The 21,554-nt window shown below is 34.1% G+C and overlaps 1 protein-coding gene across 3 annotated transcripts in view; it reads left to right on the forward strand.

The window, feature by feature from the left end:
- Nucleotides 1-21,554, forward strand: part of KLHL1 (kelch like family member 1) — a 199,294-nt gene that overhangs the window by 150,019 nt on the left and 27,721 nt on the right. For 2 of the 3 annotated variants that reach the window (XM_027647106.1, XM_027647116.1), the window contains exons 7-8: nt 5,684-5,908; nt 20,840-21,002. In XM_027647106.1, coding sequence (XP_027502907.1) covers nt 5,684-5,908; nt 20,840-21,002 — 388 coding nt within the window. The remainder of the gene's footprint in view (nt 1-5,683; nt 5,909-20,839; nt 21,003-21,554) is intronic. The other variant, XM_027647098.1, reaches the window with a different exon arrangement.

Below are 21,554 nucleotides of genomic sequence, written 5' to 3' on the forward strand. Positions count from 1 at the left end.
GTTGGCTGCCACTCACAAGTGGTGGTCAGGATAGTACCATTTAATATCTTTACCGATGATCTGGATGAAGCAATCCTGTGCACCTTCAGGCAGTTTGCAGATGACATCAAGTTGGTGGGAGTGTTGATCTACTGCAGCGTAGGAAAGCTCTGCAGGGGGATCTTGGACAGGCTAGTTGGATGGGCAGAGACCAGTTGTATGAGTTTCAATAAGTTGAAGTGCTAGGTCTTGCACTTGGGTCACAACAACCCCATGCAGCACTACAGGCTTGGGGCAGAGTGGCTGGAAAACCACTTGGTGGAAAAGGACCTGGGGGTGTTGATTTACAGCCAGCAGAATATGAGCCATCAGTGTGCCCAGGTGACCAAGGAGGCCAATGGCATCCTTTCTTGTATCAGAAATATTGTTGCCAGCAGGACTGGGAAAGTGATTGTTCCACTGTGCTCAGCACTGGTGAGTCACACCTCAGGCACTGTGTTCGGTTCTGGGCCTCTCACTACAAGAAAGACATTGAGGTGCTGGAATGCTACCAGAGAAGGGCAACAGAGCTAATGAAAGGTCTGTAACACAAGTCTTATGAGGAGTGGCTGAGGGAGCTGGTGTTTAGCCTGGAGAAGAGGAGGCTCAGGGGGGACCCTCAACTACGTGAAAAGAGGTTGTAGCACGGTGAGTGTCAATCTCTCCTCTCAAGTAACAAGTGACAGGAAATGTTCTCACTACAAGAGGTTTAGACTGGATATGAGGAAAAGCTTCTTCGCTGAAGATGTTATCAGGCAGTGGAATTGCCCAGGGAAGTTACAGACTCCCCATCCCTAGAGGTATTTAAAAGATGTGTAGATGTGGCACTTGGGGATACAGTTTAGTGGTTGACTTGGCAGTGCTGGGTTACTGGTTGGATGTGATTCTATGATCCACTTAGACTCCTTGGTGCAGCTTTGGTCCATTTCTGTATGTCCTAACAGTGGATACTGGGAAGAAAAGCTTTGCACCTCTCTCTCCACTTTGACTCCTCAGCAAGCTGTAGAGAACAATGAATTGATCTCTCAGCCTCCTTTTCCAAATTAGACAACCCCTAAAGACCCCAGCCTCTTCTCACAGGACATTCTTACAGACCTTTCACCAGCTTTTTTGCCCTTCTCTGGATGCATTAAAGGAGCTCCACATCCTTCTGAAGTTGTGGGGCCCAGAACTGCACACAGTACTCACGTGAGGCCACACCAGTGATGAATACAGTGCGTTATCATTTCTTTTGATCAACAGACTGTGCTGTCTTTGGTGCACCCACCCCTGGATAATTCAGAGCTTCTGCTTTTATTTTGTTTCAGAGCAAATAAATTAGTTTTAATATTTGTGATGTCAACATTTGGAAATGTAATGATACTTTCTTTCTGAAAGTATTATATTCAAATATATTCAAACCATAAAATATATGATAAATGAAAAATCAATATTCTACCATGTTATTGATTTTATATATCCAAAGGACCTGATTCTTAAAGAGCTAAACTAATTTGTCTATTATAATCCTGTTGGAATTAATCAAGGTTTTGCCTCCTCTTTTAGGTGCAGAATATCCTTTTACTTGCAAGATCAAAACAGTTGAGCTAAACAAAAGAATCTATTACTTTGTCAGAAATACCCTATTTTCTTCCTAGGTAGAAGTTTATTCCCTTTTATAATCTAAGTTGTCCTATTACTTGTCCATTTGTATGTGAATGAAGAAGTTCTCAATAATCTGCAATTAAAGTTATCCTAAAATCTCTGTTGATGTTATCTTTCAGCGATTCCACCACCTTTTTGTTGAAAGATTTTTCCAGTTTAACTTTAACTCCAGCAGATCCATTGCAATCAAAATAATTTAAAACAGAACAGCAGTAAGACAAGACAGGTTTTTTTGTTCAGTTACATATTTGTTGGTTTGGGTTTTTTTCCATTACAAGTACCTAATCAGAAAGAATTATCTGAATGTCATTAAACCAAATGCAACACTATGACTTAAATTAGAAATATCTTAATGCTAATTAAAAAACTATATTTTTGTGTTCTCATAACCAATTAAATTGGAGAAAGTACATTCAAAACAGTACTGATGTCTAATATGTGGGGTAAATTTTCCTCCCTTCAATTTAAACAGAGGACTTCATGTAGTTGGGAGTGAAAGCTGGCAGGAATTGTTAAGATTTTAGTTCATAAATATGTATTTTTTTTCCTGAATAGTTGTTCATATAAATAATATATAAATAACAAGAAATTCAAATAAATATGGAACATAGCAGGAGATGGAGAGGATTGCAACAGTCTTTTATTCATATAGTACTTGATTCACTATCTTAAGTGGAAGTGTTTCATATATGAGGTTTTATCTTGTTGAAAGTTTTGAAAGAATCATGCCTAGGAAAAGAAACTGGTGGCTACAGTCTCCACCTCAGATCATGCAATCAGATTGCAAAGGGCTTCATGAGGTCTCTAGTCCAACTTGCTTCTCAAAGCAGGGTCAGGTATGGGATCAAACCATACCCATTTGGGTCTTGAAAGCCTTCAAGGATGAAACCCCAATGTCTATGGATGAACTGTTCAATTTGTTTGACTGTCTTCCTGATGAGGACATAGCACCATTTTTAAAAATTTATTTGTTTGTATTTGTTAGTTTAGGCAGGCTTGTATCCAGCTGTATACTGAGACTGCTCCATAACAGGACTGATATATCAACAGAATAGGAGATAGTGGTTCTTTCTGTGGTTGGGGCTATAAGCAGAGGTTACATCTGCTTCTCCATTTGCTGCAGGAACAGGGGAGAGACTGTAGATGTTTTCTACACAGTTATTTAATGTTGAGGCTCTGTTGTGTAGAGCTTCAGCTGGTGGATTAGTTGAGATGAGATTTACTCATTTTACAAATTGCAGGCTGATCACCCATACTGAGAGTCATGGGTGATGAGATTTTTAACTTGGCTCAGTGTTTTTTGAAAACAGTCTGGAGAATGGAAGACTGGTGTGAAATTAAGCAGCTGGCCTGACTAGAATGATGACAGGCACTAAAAAGCTATAGTGACAAATGATAGGAAATTCTAAGGCCTAGAGTTCTTCCTATAGGAACAGTCATCAAATAGTGTTATAAAGATGTCACTTCCACCTTCTTCATGTGATCTTGGCATCCATAGAGAGTCTATGGGCATACCTGTGCTGAGACAGAACTGACTGGGCTGCATGAAATAGAATTCAGCCAAAAAAAGACTAAAACTATGCTTTTATGCCCATCAACAAGATAGCTATATTCTTTTAGCTGATTCTATCATCTCTTCTTTATCTGTGAGCTGATTTTATCTAAGGACTATGGTAATTTAAGAGATCTTTTTTTTTTTTGTCTGAAATGCAGTCTAGAATGTATTATATGTACTATATATGTATATAGTGTTCCTGACACTAAAGATGATTTTATAGGACTGAAACCTATTTCACTTTGCATCGTTGTTTTTGTTATTGTTGCTGTTGCTGTTGTTGTTATTGTATCATCCACATCCTTATCGTTGTTACAGATTAGCAAGGCACCTTATTGGATAAACAGAGTTCAAGCACTCCAGAAACTCCTTGATTAGATGCTCAATATGTAATTTAAGAAAACATTGTGGCAACTCAGACTTAGCCAATATTAGAAAATACATAGCTGAGCATAATTCAAAGACTCTATTTGTTATGTAAGCACTATTTTCTGAAATCAGAATGGCAAAACTTTTGAACTGTACTCTTTACCGTTGAAGTAGACAGTATTTCTCGCTTTATGGTGAACTTGCCAGCGGCTACCGCACGAGAGGAGCCCCAAAGAGAAGATACAAGGACTCCCTGAAAAAACATCTCAACCTTTGCCATATTGATCACCATAACTGGTCTACTCTGGCCTCCAATCGGGAGGTCTGGAGACACACCATCTATAACACTGCTGATACCTTTAAGAACACATGCAGGATCACCCTTGAGGAGAAAAGACAATGCAGAAAGAATCGTGCCTTGCAGAATATACCACCTAAGGAATCTTTCTGCTGTGCCTTTTGCAACTGGATGTGTCTACCTTGTATTGACCTTTTTAGCCACCAGCTTGTAACAAACGTGGGTAGAGACCTTTCCCAAATCTTTGTTCGCGAAGCCCAGCCATGAATGAAAGACAGTATTACAAAACTCATGTGCTACAGTTCTAGCTTTTAGCATGAATATATTCCACATATAAAAAATTTCCAGCAGTACAACTTTATTAATATGCATCATTATAACATGCCCTGCAGCACCACCAAAAACCTGTATCAAATAATCTGTGTATTTTGTTCTTTCAAACCTGAGGATTTATGCATTTACAACTCAATTTTAAACTAGAGTCAAAAAGAGAAATAAATATGTCTCTTTGAATCAAATGCAAAATTTACTTCATATATCTTACGGCTTCATAAAACTAGAAGGGGATTTAATCCAGTTGTTTTGTTGTATTGTACATTGTTGCTGCTCTGCTACACTTAGATATTAATTGAATTTAAGTTATGTCTTTTTTAGTTCAATTAACAAAGCTATTGCTTTCATGATGTTTGTTTGCACTCAGTTCATTGCTCTTTTGTTCCAAAGAATGAATGAATCCTGAAATAATTAATTCCCATGGCATTCTAACCTTTTATTATAATCCAAATAGCTAGTTGGTAAAACTTAATAATTATGTTGATTTTTTTCTGTAGGATATTTAAGCTTTGGAAGCACCATTATGTGTACCATTAAGATAAAACACCAGTCACATTTCAGATGTATTATCAAGTCACCCTCTTAAGGATTAATTTAAATTCATCTATTATTTAGATATTTGTAGTTCTGTTTTAAATTTTTCTGCTGTCATACTACAGTAAATGGAATACATGACTGACATTCTGGAATCTAGTTAAGTTAATTATGCTTCCTTTATCCCTCTTTTTTTGTTAATAAACTCTTCATTTCTTATAAAATCTTTGTGATATCTTGCATATTACGAGCGAGTTAGTTTAAACAGTAGAGGCTTCTTAATGACATTTTCATTACTAAATGGTAAGTTATATTACACATAATGATCTGTATAGTTTTTTAATTAATATTTGAAAGTAATTCAAATTACTAAACTCAGAAGGAAATAGTTTTGACTGGATATGGAAACATTCTTGAAATATTTTGCTTCAGATTGTAAGTGTAGCATTGTCTACTTCCAGCAGAAGCATGTCTGAAAGAAACCTTACACAAGTATCTAAAATAAGAACAAAAACATGAATGCAAATTAAAATACAACTTCTAATCTTAGATGACAATATACATTGTATGGAAGACTGGAATCAAGTGAAAAAAGATTAGTATTTTATATAGTTATTTCACTGAACTTTAAAAAATCATAAAGTTAGAGCATAGTTTTATTTGAAGTTGTAATATTTTGTTTCTATAGCGACCATTTAGATTTTCTTTTTTTTCATGCTACTTGAAGAGGTAAGAAAGGTAATCTATCACACACACATGCACATATTCAGGGGACTATTTAAAAAAAAAATTTCAAGATGTACATCTAATCAGAAAATATTATCAAAGTTTTAACACTTTTAGGGGGAAAAAGAGAATAAAAAGAGAAACATTGCCTTTTTTAATACATTTTTATACATAATTCTATTATTATTATTATTCTATCTCATCAGGTGCTACAACTATTGAAAAGTATGATCTCAGAACAAATATATGGATTCAGGCTGGAGTAATGAATGGCAGGAGGCTTCAGTTTGGTGTTGCTGTCATCGATGACAAGCTGTTTGTCATTGGAGGCCGGGATGGCTTAAAGACATTAAACACTGTTGAATGTTACAATCCAAAGACCAAGGCTTGGACTGTGTTACCACCTATGTCAACACATAGGCATGGCTTAGGTAAGAAAAACATTATTTTTAAATGATGCCTCAGTTTTCAGTTATATAATTTGCAGTGAAAAACTGAAAACTCAGTACACTTAAGATGTCATAGCATTCTGACCAGTAATAATAACTTCTTGTTAGATCATTATGTATATCGAAGGTTAAAGTAAATTTTTATTATTTGACAAAATAATACTGGAAAAAGAAACCCCAAACCAACAAATAAATGGCAAAGGAACCCTGAAACTTACATAAATTAGTGAGAAATGTATGCATTGATTTTGAAAAAGGGCATTTTTAATTTTTCAAGCAGTCAAGGGACTATTTTTAATCAGAATTATGGGTTTACATTTATCTATTATGATAGGATATAAAGGTTATGAAGACTGTGTCAATGAGGGACTGATATGCTTTACAAAGTATTTATAGCAATAGTTTCATCATAACTGAAAGGATATTTTTTCCTCAAGTATTTTCAGATAAGTTGGGTTTTGTTTTGGTTTGATTTTATAATAGTATTATCCATGCCACATTGTCATCATTAATCAAACCACACTGTATTCCTCTTCCCTATTGTTTTTTTAAATTAAATAAAATACAGTTTTGTTGCTTACTTGAAAAAAAAAAAAAGAGTCCTATTATATATCTCATATATATTTATGGTAGGAAAAAAGTTCTAGTTTATTCAATTACATAATTAATTTTGTGATGTTTCAGAAATATTCTTTTTATTCTTAACTGTATAATGATGAGATTTTCATGCTTAAATAAAGGAGTTTAGAATCTGTAAGTCATACTACATATACCGGAATACCCACCAGAATATAAATTTATAAGGTATGCAAAACTGAACTGCTCATTATCTGTTCTAAAATCACTTGGTGTGATAGAGTTATTACAACATCATGAAAAGTAGAAATGGAAAAGAAGTGTTAGGAGGAAAGGGTAAAAAGAGGATGAATGGTGACAAGGATGGTAGATTTGCTCAGGTGACCTTGCAGCTGGGAATGCCAAGGCCTGGAGAATAACAGGTGGGGAAACCCCATATATCATGCCTACTTCTGTTTATCCTCTGTTTTGAGAAGTAGAATTTATGTGTAGAGATAATGTAGGTGTTTGGGGAGACTTGGAGGCACTCTGATGGACATACTTGAGCTCCCTCTTTTGGGAGAGAGATCAAAGCTCAGAGATCATAAAAAGCACAGGGGAGATCACAACAATGTTGTAAGCTACGTGTGTGCATGTCCTTGATAAATGGGTGCCAACAGCAGGCTGGCACCAGGATAGTCTGAGCCTGACGGTGCCTGTGTTCCCACTTGTGTGTCTCTGCCTGGGTGTTACTTTGGGGTCATCTGGTTAGCAAGGAAATGAAATAGGTTTACTCTTTGCATTTCAGCTGTGGTTTTGTGGTTATTCTGGCTGCCTGCCTGTGTCGACTCGCACAACAGGCTATGTTATCTTGTCCATTCCCCTGAGTTACAATTAGCAGCAAATCCTTTAACGTACTGTTGGGTCAATATTGCACAAAATGAACATGCTTTCCTGCTCCTTCAGTCACAGCTTTGGACACTTGTAATGCATACATACTGCTGCTGTTAAACAAGTCTTAACATATAAAATAGTGATGGGAATCTATATCAGATGGCATCATGACACTAAATAGCTCTGTGATTTAGAATCGTTTCCTAAGTTTAAATTTAATTATAAATTAGAAAGTACATGAGAAAATACATAAATTGCATTCAGAAATACATGTAATATCTCTTTTACCAGTTTTCCAAAATTTTACAGAACCTGTTATTAGTTTCAGTACTGTTCCCAAGTGTAGTAAAAATACAATAACTTCAGCTATAACAGAGGAAGGTATTATTAAAACATTATGGAATTCTTGATAGAGAAAAAACTTTTCCCAATGACAAAAGAGGTGGATCCATGATCAGAAACCCTTGACGACCAGTTAAAAAAAATAATTTTGGACCAATCATTTTACAGATGCTTTTGGTCAATAGATTTAAAAAATACCATTATAATTTAAGTTGAGGACAGTTAAGGTTATGACTGGAGAAAAACTGGTACACTTTCTATAAGAAAAAAAAGAACAGATGAGGCGTTTGAACACTGAATGGTTTTTTTGGTTTTCTGTGGAATCACTTTTGAATTTCTTCTTTGTTGAAGAAATTCTGGCTTTTTGTAAACAATATGTAAAATGAGGAAAGAAGCATAAAATGAGGAAAGAAACATAAACTGAGGTGATTAAATGCAGTTGTTTGGGAAGCATTAGAGATGTGCTCTTTATTTGGAATTGTGTGAGAATCATGATATATTCTTCCTGAGAAGCTTAGTTAATAGAATTTAATTGCTTTATTTATTGCAACTTTTTTTAAGTATCCCATAAAGTTATTAGTTTAGTAATGCCCTTTGTAATGAGAAATTAGTCTGAAGTAATAAATCTTTTTTGTTAGTTTTCTAAACTATGTGCTATGTTATATCCATGTAGTCATAATGCTAGAGCTGTTTGAATTGGTTTGTATACAGGATTAGAAATAAGCACCCATCCTTTTCATGAATGTCTTTTTGTTGACATAGCAAAAAATTTTCAGATGTAGCCCATTGTAACTAAAGTCTCAACCAGGTAATACAATACACTTTATCCTGTCTTCAGATCCATGTATATATAAGTTAATATATGTAGAAATGAGGAAATAAAAACTGTCAGGTCTTGTAGTGAAAGTACATAGTGTAGGAAGTCATATGTTAGGCAGTTTCAAAGCTGCCATTGAAAGATGAGGGAAAACTCTGGTAATGGTAGTGTTTGCAATAAGTCGTGCTTAACTACAAAAAAGAAAGGGCAGACTGTGAGATGCAAAATTATTATTTAAAATAATAGTGATTCTAATATCCCTGTTGAGTAATCCATAAAACAGAATGGAATATGAAAGAGCAATAAGACATCAGAAAGGCAGTGAAAGGCAGAAATGAAATGTAAAATTGATTATGGTTTATAAATTCAGCAATTTTGTGAAGCAATTCTGCATCCACTTTTCCAGTTTCCTTGCTGAACTTAATAGTCTACACAGAGGAGAAGAGAGAAAGGAAACCAATGATAGACTAATTAAAATTTTAGATATCAAATCTAGTGAAACCATGATTTAAAAAAAAAAAAAGAGCCAAACAAAAGATTGGTACTGAGCTTGTCTTTCCAAAATAAATGATTTAGTACCACAATGAGAAAATTAGGCTTCCGGTATAATTAAGGGAGAACAGCAGGCTTTTCAGGTAGGTGTTCTAAATTGTCTTGTTCTTTCCATGAACTATGTAAAGAGTGTCTAAGATCTTATTTTAGGTTTTGGCTGTGTAAATATACTGATCTCACTATCCATAGTCAAACATGTATTTGCAAGATGATCAGTGTGGGAAGGATGCTAATGGGGCATGGCATTACCTAATAAAATCCTGTACAGCTTAGAGTGGAGGCAAGTTAAATATTTTTCCTCCTCCCCTCTTGGAGGAGAGAATTTTGGCAGTTGTAATCATCTGAGTGAAAATGCTATAAAATTATTCATTACTGATAGGAAAACCTTAGATTTACTTATACAGGATATAGGCCTAGAGTAGATAGGATTCGCTCTACAAAAATATCTCTGCCTCTGAGTAAAACTTGTTTATGGTATCAAAGAATATGGTATATATATGGTAAGAGGGCAAAAATTAAAGGATTAGCATAAAGAAGGACCCACACAAATCATACTGACACTTCAGCATATAGGGTTTGCACTACAGAGTAGGGCCCACTTAAAATTTGGCCACTATCATTCGCTGAAGTATTGAATCATGTAAGTTATATTCCTTTAGAGCCAAGCTAAAGTCTGAAAATAAGCTATAAATCTTTTGGTTCAGAAGGAGAATATAAGTACCAATAGTATGTTTATAATCTAAAATGTAATTCCCAAATCAAATCATCACAAAAAGGATCATATTTGGACAGTTTAGTTCCATTTAGATTTTTTTTATAGGAACATATAAGAACATTGCAAACTAGAACCTTAGAGATAAAATTTGGGTACCACAGCTTAAATTACTTTTTATCAGCTGTACTTAGCAGTGGAAAGCTCTTTTTTTTTTTTTTTTTTATTTCAGGGAAAATTAAGACATAGCATAAGCTAGCTTTATGTTGTTATACTAATGTTAGGGATCTGAATTTGTACAGAAAAAGACTCAAAGCAATGACAGTTTCCAATAGTTCAAATTTGGTCATTAGGCCATTGACTCTCAAATGTCATTTTCCACTTTTTGATTTAGAAGTGAGTTTTGCCTCTAATGTGGGTGAACAGAGCAAATACACTAAACATAGTTGCAGCATCTTAATGAATGTTTAAATTTTTTCTTTAAAACACAGAAGAAAACACTCATAAATAATTTCTTCTTAACCAAATGGGACAGAATATTCTCAGCCAGCTCAATGTAGTCCTGTGTAGTTGCAAATGTTTAGGTATGCCCTAAAGAAAAATAATATATGTATTCACAAAAGAATTAATAAGTCTTGCTTTCCAGTCAGTAATCCACTTCTAAGAAACAAAGCTGAGAACCATTTTTCAAATAAATGTAGAATTTGCAATTGGATTTAATGTAAGGACATATAGAATCAGCCTATTGCTAGCCTTATGTTGCTCTTTATTCAGCCTGAAGTGCTAATTTGGACATATTGAATTTCAGCTTCAGATGAATGGAGGAGTTTTCCATTAAATAGGAGTAGAATAAAAGCTTCAGAGTTAACCTACAAAAGAAAGCACTCTTTTGGAAAAAAAAAAAAAAAAAAGGCATTGTCTTCTTAATAGGAACACTTTTAATGTTTTCTATCATAGCCGAGTATAGGAAAAATTGGAACATTATAATTAAGCACAAATATAAATATTTTTCAGTCTAGGTACATTAGGTAGATTGTATTTTCCACATCTTTACAGGTGATTTAGCCAAGAATACTCTACTGACAATATAATTTTAAAAGCCAGTTGTATCTGTGGTAATGCAAATATAGCTTAGATTCCAGTTGCACTTGAAGTTAGAAAACCAAAGAAGTTGTATTGAGTGTGTACGTATAACTTGAGAGACATCAAAAATATATGATCTTGAAAAACTGTTTAAGACACAAAACTAAAACAAAAATTATAGTAAATTTGTAGGAATACTTCAATTTAAATAAAACTAACATAGTAATGGAGTACATAATATCTTAAAGGGCTAGTAGGTAGTATCAATGGAACTGCTTACCAGTTTAGTAATTTCTGGTAGAATTATTCCTTCATAAAGCAATAAATTGAAAAAATATTATATATAAAAAAGTTTCTATATATAAATATTGTCATGAAGCAAATATTTTTAATCCCTTTGCTTTCCATTGATGAAGTAAAGAAGGTAATTTTCAACAATAGATTTGTAACATTTCAACAGCTTTTTAAAATGAGCCTTCAGTGCAATACCAGAAAAAGTATCAGATATTAACCTTAATAGATCTGTAATAGCAAAACAATATATGATTACATTGAAACAAGTAAAGGAGAAAACAAATCTAACACAGATTTATAATGAACAAGTCATTACAATGAAAATTACAAGGATTAAATATGCAGTTTATGAAGTCAATAAAGTCTACTTTACTTTATGTCAGATAAAGTTTGTTTGTAAACAAAGCCTTTAAAGAATGAGTATTACTAAGAGATTTTTTAAAATACTTTGACCAGGAAAATATATGCCAAAGGATTTATGAGCACAGTTGATCAGGTACACAGCAAAGTAGCAAAACCACTAAATGTACAGGCTGTCTGAGTTTTACCTTTTTCATGAAATATTGTAAAACATAGATTATTTTGAACACTGAAATCTAATGATGAATGATACTACTCTTTAGACCTAGTTTGAAGGATAATTTTCAAGTCAATGAGAGTTGAACTTTCATCTTCCATTTAAAAAACATTTGTCATAGCAGTTAAGCAATGGTGTTATTTTAGACAGTGGTTAAGCCCCAATAAATACGTGCTTGTGTATGGAGTTCCAATCTATGTGAAAGGCGTGGTAGAAACCGTTAAAGTATACTGGGAATATAAATAAAAGCTTGGTACAGCCTTAACACTCCCATCCATGATAACTGTAAAATAAACTATAAAAATGAGGATAAAAAGAATCTTTGTTCTTCTTTCTCCACTAAGTTGCAGGATAGCTTTTTCTTTTTATGTACCACCATTGCTACCAAGGAGGCAAAAATGACAAATTACATATTCCATAGAAAAGAAAATAAGTAGGGTTTTTTTCTACGTTTGGATATATTTTTTTCTTTTTGAGTTTTACAGCAAACTAAATCTAAATTTCATGTATGTTTTGTGTATGTAAAAGAAACCAAACTGTGGAGATTAAAAAGAACCAAGGTAAAGAGACAGATCCATGACAATCTGAGATTCCATTCTGGACATCGGGGAAGATATGAACCTACAGTGTCCTTATGAACTAGAGGCCAGAGATGAAAGGCAGGAAGAAAGAAATGTCAGTAAAATGAAGACAATTGAATTAGCATTGAAACCAACAGATTAGCTCATACCCTATTGGTATGATTAAACTGTAATTTTTTATGATTAATTAATTTCCCAGAAGTGCTGTAAGCAGAGCAATTATTTATACATAAAAGAATTCTTGAAAGATATAATCATATTTTTTGCTGAATGTTTGTTACAGTGCAAACCAGCTAAAACAGTGGATAAAGGAAACTTTTCCTGTTACTAGTTTATGAAAGCATATTGACAACTGGAAATATTATACCACTTCATACTACCACACATATAATACTAAACAAATTCTACTGCACTGGACAATGATATTCCGTATTTCCAGATGTATGCAGCAGTATTTATATACTCTGAGGAAATGACCATGATTGTTCAATTGAAGCTTAAATCAACAGAGGTGTCATGGATGCATCTCTATATGTCAAATCTGCAGCATACTCTGCTAGTGCAGGAAATCTGAGGTGCTTTTGGACCTTCATATATTGGCAATCATAAACAATACTTTCCATCATGAAGATCACATTCATATATTGATTATGTGCTTCAAGAGTAGAAAGAAAAATTTTCACTGCTTTGTTACTTGTGCAACAAGAAGAAACAGTTTCCATGTTGTGATTTAACCCCAGCCAGCAATTTAGTCCCACAGAGCTGCTGGCTCTCTGGCCCCTGGTGGGCTGGGGAGAGAAGAAGAAGTACAAAAAATGAACTTCTGGGATGGGATAAAGGCAATTTAACAGGTAAAGCAAAAGCTGCACATGCAAGGAAAGCAAAACAAGGAATTCTTTCAGCACCTATCATCACCTGAGCATTAAGTAGAATAGTTTTTCAACAGATCAGCTTGCCAGATCAGAGAGTGCTCTGACACAGCTTATTGTTTACCCTTTCAGAAGCAGGTCTTAAGAGATTAGTTTGAGAAGCTTTCTTTTATGCAATATTGATTAGTAATGTGTACCTCTATGTAGTTAAATTATTGTTATTTTTAATGTGAAAATCTCAGGAGAGATATATCATTCTGGCTGCTTTCACTGTGTATTGGCATAAGGCCTAAGTATTTTTTCTGCAATATTGATTTGCATGTATATTAGATTTTTGCTTTGGATTTTCCTCCTAATCATGGGGAGCATTATGGAGATTTTTTTTCAGAATTATTAAGTATATTTCTATTGTACTTTACACCTTCAGTAAGTAGTAGATCATGACCCAATCCACTAAAGAGTTACAAATCATAACAACAACACTTATAATAATTTCCGAGTCATGTTCTCAGGGTAATAGTGTGGCAGTGTTAAGAATCTAGTGTCTTATCTAAAAAACTGAATGTAATGAAAGAGTACACAAGCAGATCTTTACTTCTATAAATTTGTATTATATTAATATGTTAGTATAATATCTTTGGCCCAAGAGAACAGTGATATTTCTATAATTCTTTAAATCAGCCTCAATACTCGCTTGTGAATAAACATAGGAATAGGTATTTTCAACAATGAGTCACTGAATATTCACTAAGGAAGGTAGGACAGGTCTAATTCTCCAGTTAATCACCCACCTAATTCCCACCTTGGCCTATGGCAGTCTTATATGCAGCATCTGAAGAATGATAATTGTGTTTCACACCCAGTTAATATTATGGTTGTGAGAACTAAATATGAGGTTTAATTCATTGATGCATAATTTAAAACAAATTAGACTTTACTTTCTCTGACACCACAACTGTGGAAGAAAAGTGGTTTAAGACTTAAAGAGGGCAAGAACAGAGTAAGGAAAAGCAGCAATGTTAGTTACAATTAATACAGAATTGTCTAATTATGCTTCTGTGGATGTGGGTAAGAAAGGAGATTGTTAGAAATGTACTCCTACTTGTAAACTAAATAAATGCAGAGTTTAAAAGTGTATTATTCAATCAAGTTTAATATTTGGATAACAAATCACTGATTGTCTTCTCACCTTCAATGTCATGATGTAGTGTCTGTCTGTGATGCTTTTTCAAATTTCAATCTGTGAAATTAGATCCATTAGGCACATAATGAAATATGGAGTTAAAAATACAATAGGCAGTGTTCCTTTATTTTGTAACATCAAAGAAAAGCAATTTAAAAATCCCATTCCAGTTTTTAAGTATAAATAATGGGAACTGTACAGATCTCAGCACCTAATTAAACATAATAGGCTTTTTGCTGAATAGCTTTGTGAAGGCAAGCTAAAGGAAAATGCCTGCCATTACACACTGGACAATATTAATTTTTTAGATCTCAGTTTGAAAATTACACGGTTTGCTTTCATAGATTCCTAAGTCTAAATACTTAGAGGAATTATTTTCCAGGTACTTCTGTTTGTTTGTTTCTGTTTTAGTTCGGGAATCTGGCAGTTTCAGATTGTACTGACAAACTGCAATGCATTGAGACATAATTTAGCTAGGACACTTTCTACTCAAGACTATATATATTCCTCCAAAAGCATCTTTATTACAGGAGTTCAAGTTTAATAGATACTGAACTCTTACTGAGTAAACAGCAAACACTGAGTTATTAAGCTTTTCAGAATTTTCAGGGAAACAGTGAGGTTCCTTTGCACTGTAGTTACTGCACTTAACTACTCAATGTAATACTGAAAACATATCTCCTCTTAAGAAAACAAAGTGTTTCCTTTCCTAAAAGAGATGTTCATAGTTGATTTTCTAGTGTCAGCTACCCATCAACTATCTGTATGAGGACTAGCAAAGCCAAACTGTTTATAGAGTTGTGAAAATAAAAGTAATTCATCAAAAGATGGGTAGGACAAATTAGTCCCTCAATGCCAGAATTATTGTTTTCTACAAATTAGAGAAGTAAGATCTGATTCCACCAGTTTCCAGTTTCTTTGTTCAGATAAATAATAATCTTAATTATTTTTAATGTCATTCTCTTACAATAAAATACTCCTTTTCTAAATGTATTATTGCTTTTCTCAGAAAAGAACAGAGCACTAGCATTGTGTGAAACATTAAATCCAAGAGGATTTCTTCTTTTCTTGTGCCTTAAACTAGTTCTGCCAAATTATTGGAGATGAAGTACAGGAAGAAAAGCTGTGAGGGCCTTGTGTCCTTACTCTTCTCATAGCAAACTGTCCTGGGAGAACTAACAGTACTATTCTTGTGTGCAATTTGCTTAATGACAGTCAGACTTCAAGTGTCAGCTGAAAATTATTTTTCTCATTGAGGAAACAGGAAAAGCCTGATCTATATATTTTAATAACAACATCTACGTTCTGAGTGTAAATCTAGGTGAATGTTTATTATCTAGTGGAACTAGATGACAGAAAACAACAAAATTATGTACTCTGATGTCAGTTTACTGTAGGACACATAATGAACATGAAAACCTGTTTCATGAAGTCAAAATGAACTCTCATCTTCTAACACACTGTTCAGTATCTTGACTGCAAAAAGGGGAAAAATCATATCTCAAGAGACCATGCAGAAATTTGCTGCACCATTTAGAAAAAATAAAAGGTATATAGAGTTCAGTCCCTTTGCTCTTTAAGGAGGAGGAATTATACAGTGTGCTAATAGGATTGGAACTCTGACATTTCAACAGAGACTATTTTAAATAAATTTAATTTTTTTCCTATTAAAACAAACGACCTGGAACATTCAGAAAAGTGAATGGTCTTGTTTCATCAATTTTACTGGAAAATATTTTGCTTTGTGGTCTTGGCAGAATGTATCCCTTAAGATTTTCATTGTGGTATTTCCATTTGCAGTTATCATGGACTGTTCAGTAACTTCAGTACAGGTTGACACAGAGATGAGATGTACTGGAATCCATCCATTCTGTATGATAGGGAGGCTAAAAGCAACACCTTTGGGACCACCCTTTAATTCTTATGTACAATATAAAAATCATGTAGAAGTTCTGGCATCTAAGCTTTAAACGAATTCAAATACATGAATTCAATACTTGAATATATGACACAATCTACTGTAATATAAAATGTGTATTTAATTATTTTCTTGGGGGAGTTGCTTACATTATTATTACTACTCATTAAAATTTTTTGAAACATATGGTACAAGCACTGCCTAATGGTGAAAGAAAATACTTCTTCGTTGCTTAGAGCTTTTCAAACTTGGCTTCTTAGAAAACATAAGAATTAGACAGTGGGGCTTCATAGATAGGTGGCTTTGAGCACAGGTAATAGAAGCAGGCAAGAGATGCAACAGTTTGTACATCAGCTGCCACAAAATGGAGCCAGAACTACTGAGGGCAATATATTGGTTTCTGCAATGGTGGCTGTGGGAAATATATCTCCGAAGAAAAGAGGGACCAAGAAGAGCTGATAGATTTTTCAAGGATCACTTCCTTTAATCTATCTTGATGTGCAAAAAATCAGTCAAGAAGGTAGGAGGATGGATTGAGAGCTTCTGATTAAAGTAAAACTGAAAGAGGAAGTGTGCAAGTGGTGGAAAATGCACAAGTGACCCAGGAGAAATATGGAGGTGCTGGATGGATCAGCTTAGGAAAGGCAAAGCACATTTTGAGTTGAATTTGATGGGTGACTTGAAGGGCAACAAGAAAGGCTTTCTCAGGTCTTTAAACAGCAAAAGGAAGACTTAGGGAAAATGTGAGCTTTTTTTCCTGGTTGGGGCAGGGGGCCTGGTGAGAAAGACCACAAAAAAGGATTAAATACTCAATGCCTTCTTTTGCCTCAGTCTTTAACACTGGCTTTGAGAGTCCATGTCCCTGAAACCAAAGAAGGAAATCTGGAACAAGGATGACTTACCCTCAGTGGTGAGGAAAAATTTAAGGAATATTTAAGCAAGCTGACCATGGAACCTGAAAACATGTGCCTGCAAGTGTGGAGAGAGCTGACTGATGTCATGGTGAGGCCAGTGTCAATTATCTTTGAAAGGTCCTGGTGATCTAGTTCCTTAAGACTGGAAGAAAACAAATGCTACACCTATCTTCAAAAAGGGCAAGAAGAGTCTGCAAAGTTACAAACCGGTCAGCTTCCCCATGATCCCTGAGAAGGTGATAGAGCAAATAATACTGGAACAGTTTCGGTTCATATTAAGTTGACTGGGAATATAAATTTGTAGAAGAAAAGTAATTCCTGACTAACTTGACTAGATGAACAGTCAAGGTGAAAGAACTGTAATCAGCAGCACAAAGTCCAGCTAAAAGCCACTAGTGATGTTTCCCAATGCCCAGTGTGCTCATCATCTTCAGTGATAACCTGGATGATGGGAAAAAGTGCATGCTCAGCAAGTTAGCTGATGGCAAAAGCAGTGAGGAGTGGTTGATGGTTCTGCTGCCATCAGATAGAACACAACAGGCTGGAAAATGAGCTGATAGAAATTGTCAAGCATCACAGAAACTAGTATATTCCTAAATTCATAATTTAAAAAAATCCTTGCCATCACTGATTAAACTACAAAATTCCCATGTTTAATTTAACAGGTTACCAACTCCAGTCACTAGCTTTTGTTATTCCTCTCACAGTTAATCATGCAATCTGTTCTTTATGTGGATACTTATATACCATGATTAGATTAACACTTGGAAAAAATTATCTTGGTATGCCCTACATTTCTTACAGAATTTCTGGCAGATTTTCCTGATTTTTAATGGTACTTTTTCAATTCCCTCTGAAGTTGTTTTGTACTATTTACCTTCTTTACACATACTACATCCACACCCACTAGTTCTCATGTCTCTCAATCTGTTCCATTTTGTATTCTCCAAGCAAAATAAGCTTCTAGGTTTCCTTATTGGTGTATCTGTGACTATATTCTCAGCTTTTGGACACTTTTCTAACTGCAGCATTTTTTTGTGTCAATGTAAGATTAATTTGTGTGGAAATGGAATTGAACATCATGATAACAAAGTACGTAGAGGTTATTCAGTAAGATCAGACAAGTTCAGAGACCACCGATAAACTAAGCCAGTTGAATTCACAATATAGCACCATTTGCTACATGCAAAATCATTGGGGAAAAAATCAGAAGGAAATGTGCATCTCACAGGGTTCTACATGCATTATATAAACTCAGAAAAGTTCTCATTAGAAGATCAGAGAAACCAGTGTAGACTATTTTCTGTATAAAGCCCAGTTAAAGAGTATGACAATAAATGGAGAGAGAAAATAACATTATTTTAATGCCATGAGCTTATCAGTTTTCAATGTCATTAAAAAAAAAAGGGGAGTGATAAAAATCCATGAAAATGCAGGAAAAATGGTATTTTGATTATGGGGAAAGCAAATTTCCTTCCAAACAGTGACTGAAATAATTGCGGTGCCTTAATTTACAGCAAGAAAAAGATGAGAATTAAACTCAAGTATGAGGTACTTGACAAAAAGTATGAAATAATGAATGAGATTAAAAGAATAAGTTGAAAACAACTCTTTAAATCATAATGGAAGTACAAATAAGCTATTTGAGGAAGTGAAAGCTGGATGTTTTGACATCCATCATAGTTTCCCTGTGAAAATCACTGCATAATAATACAATTCTGCTTAATTTTTTAGGCGAAAGAGGGTTTGGGCATTTATCTAGATAGCAATTATGTATGTGAGTACCTGTATAGAAACATTCACGCACCTAAACTTTCTCTGAATATGACTCATTTTTATCCCAATAAGAATTTGATTTTCTATTTAACTTTGCATTAAATTAAGAGCATATAGATGAAAAGCTAAATAGTACAGTGTTGTTATAATAAATCATAGCAAATACTTTTTTGACAATGTAAACCTGTTTGTTTTGGATTTAAGAATATTTAAAAATATTAGATATTAGAATAAGCAAAAAGCTCCACTCGCAAACTACATATATTTTTCAGCCTATTATGCCCTAATTTTTGTGTGAACACTGACACACATCTTCCTACATGTGTCAGTGGTTGCATTCTGAGGTAAGTCATTGAGATTTATATATCATGACTTCAATTTAATATCCCCTTTAATATTCTGGAAAAAATATAACTGGAAGATCTAATTGAATAGAAAGCATTTATAAGCAAGACAATAAAAAACATTGGGGAATGAGTTGGCAGAATGAGAATGAGTTTCTACAGAAAAATATGAGGCTCAGACTTCATAAGCAGAAAAAGTTTTGTAAGGGTTAGTAGGACTTTCTAATTATTTTCTTTCTAAGTTAAAAAATACCAACAAACCAAAACCAACACCCAAAGTGCGGGAACACTTTCTGTGAACACTGAGAGGAAACATATTCAAACTCATTGATAAATATAATTTTAAGGTCAAATAATCTTTTAATGAGTGACTTTTCTGAAATAGAACAACATGTTTCTACACAGAAAGTGGAAACTTTACATTATTTTAAACTAAAAATGGACTTTTCTGCAAGAAAAAAAAAAAACAGTTCTCTGAAACTTTAATGGTCTACTGTTTTCTGACTTTCTGATGAGTTCAAATCATGTGAAATGGAGTGGGGGACAAAAAAAGATATTGACTTAGGAATAGAATTGTACTTAGCCCGAGATTTTTCAGAATGATGCTCATTTGGGGTGATGGATTCACAGAATAGAATTACTGAGCTCACTTTCTTGTAACAAATGGTACTTAGCTCTAACTTATCTTCCAGAAACTTCTAAGCTTGACTGAAGATACAGTGAGAGAATTGATCAATTCCTTTAACTGGGTTATTAAAACCCCTCATAGTTAAAAATCTGTTTCTTATTTAAATATTTCCTTTTTAAATTTTCGTGCTTTACATTTTGTTTTTTTTTTTTCTTCAATAAATAAAAGAATCCTTATATATACAACATTATTTTCCTGTGAAGGTATCTGGCTATTTCTTCTTTTGATAGGGTAAAACTGATGAACCAGCTAAATTTCACAGTCTAAGTTACTTGCTCAAGCCTTTAAATGTGGTTTTTTGATTCTGTACGGATCCATCAAGCTTTTTGCTAGTGAAAGAAAAGTGTATTTTCTTTTACGTAATTGACAAAAATACTAAAAAAAAAAATCAGACTTCTTTCCCTTTCCTGTGGGACCCACCAATACCCCTTAGGTTGACAATAATTTAAGATCTGTCAGCTATCCAGTCCATACTTTTTGTGCTTTACTGCTATTCTAAAGAGCTAATTCATAATCAGAATGTTATGAGATACTAAGTCAAACAGTTTACAGAAATCTAAGAAGCAAACACTCTTCTCAAGGAATGAAATTAAGTTTGTGTGACAAGACCTGTTTTTCATAGAAATGTGTGGAGTGACATTATTTTATTCTTGTTTGTTAATCCTTAATTAATCAAATCTCAAATTGGTTCTTCCATTTTTACTTTGAATATACAAGTTCATTTGTTGGTTGTCTTTTGGAAAACTTTTTTAATTTTTACTACTCATAGAGAAAGCATATTTTTATGTTCTCTCACTCTCTCTTCCATTTTTAGGAGTTACAGTGCTTGAAGGGCCTATTTATGCAGTGGGAGGACATGATGGTTGGAGTTATTTGAACACAGTTGAGAGGTGGGATCCTCAAAGTCAGCAGTGGACATTTGTGGCAAGTATGTCAATTGCCAGAAGCACTGTTGGAGTAGCAGCATTAAATGGCAAGTGAGTAGGGTATGCTTACACAATTGAAACACTTTTCATAGAGGGATGAATAACTCTGGTACACAGTAGTAACTAACTTTTAGCATACTGAAATTCAGGGTGTCTTTTGAAATAAATGTAGTCACATTTGGGCACACCCTCCTATATCTAATGGCTCGTACGTTGATTTGAAATAAGTATTATTTTATGTATATTCTATATTATTTTTGTGTAATATTCTTATCAATGCTTTAGAATATAGACATTTCAGTTTGTATTCAGGACAAATTGTAGTTGACTCATCTGACTTTTATGTGTTGTATATGCCAATTCCAGTTAACCGAGTTTATCTAATTGTCCTAATTCCAACCACGAAAGGGTTAATTTTTGCAGTAGCCAGGAGACAGTACTTGCTTTTAGCTAAAATATTATGGCGTGAACTGAAATAATTTATAGGTGGGGAAGAATTCATCACACCTAACTTCAGATATATTTCTTTAGACATTTACTACTGTTCCAATCATACTAAGCTTCCTTTATGGTCAAAAGAAATAGGAACTTTTAGGATATTGT

This window comes from Corapipo altera, unplaced genomic scaffold, assembly GCF_003945725.1.
Source record: "Corapipo altera isolate COAL_440 unplaced genomic scaffold, ASM394572v1 0, whole genome shotgun sequence".
NCBI lineage: Eukaryota > Metazoa > Chordata > Aves > Passeriformes > Pipridae > Corapipo > Corapipo altera.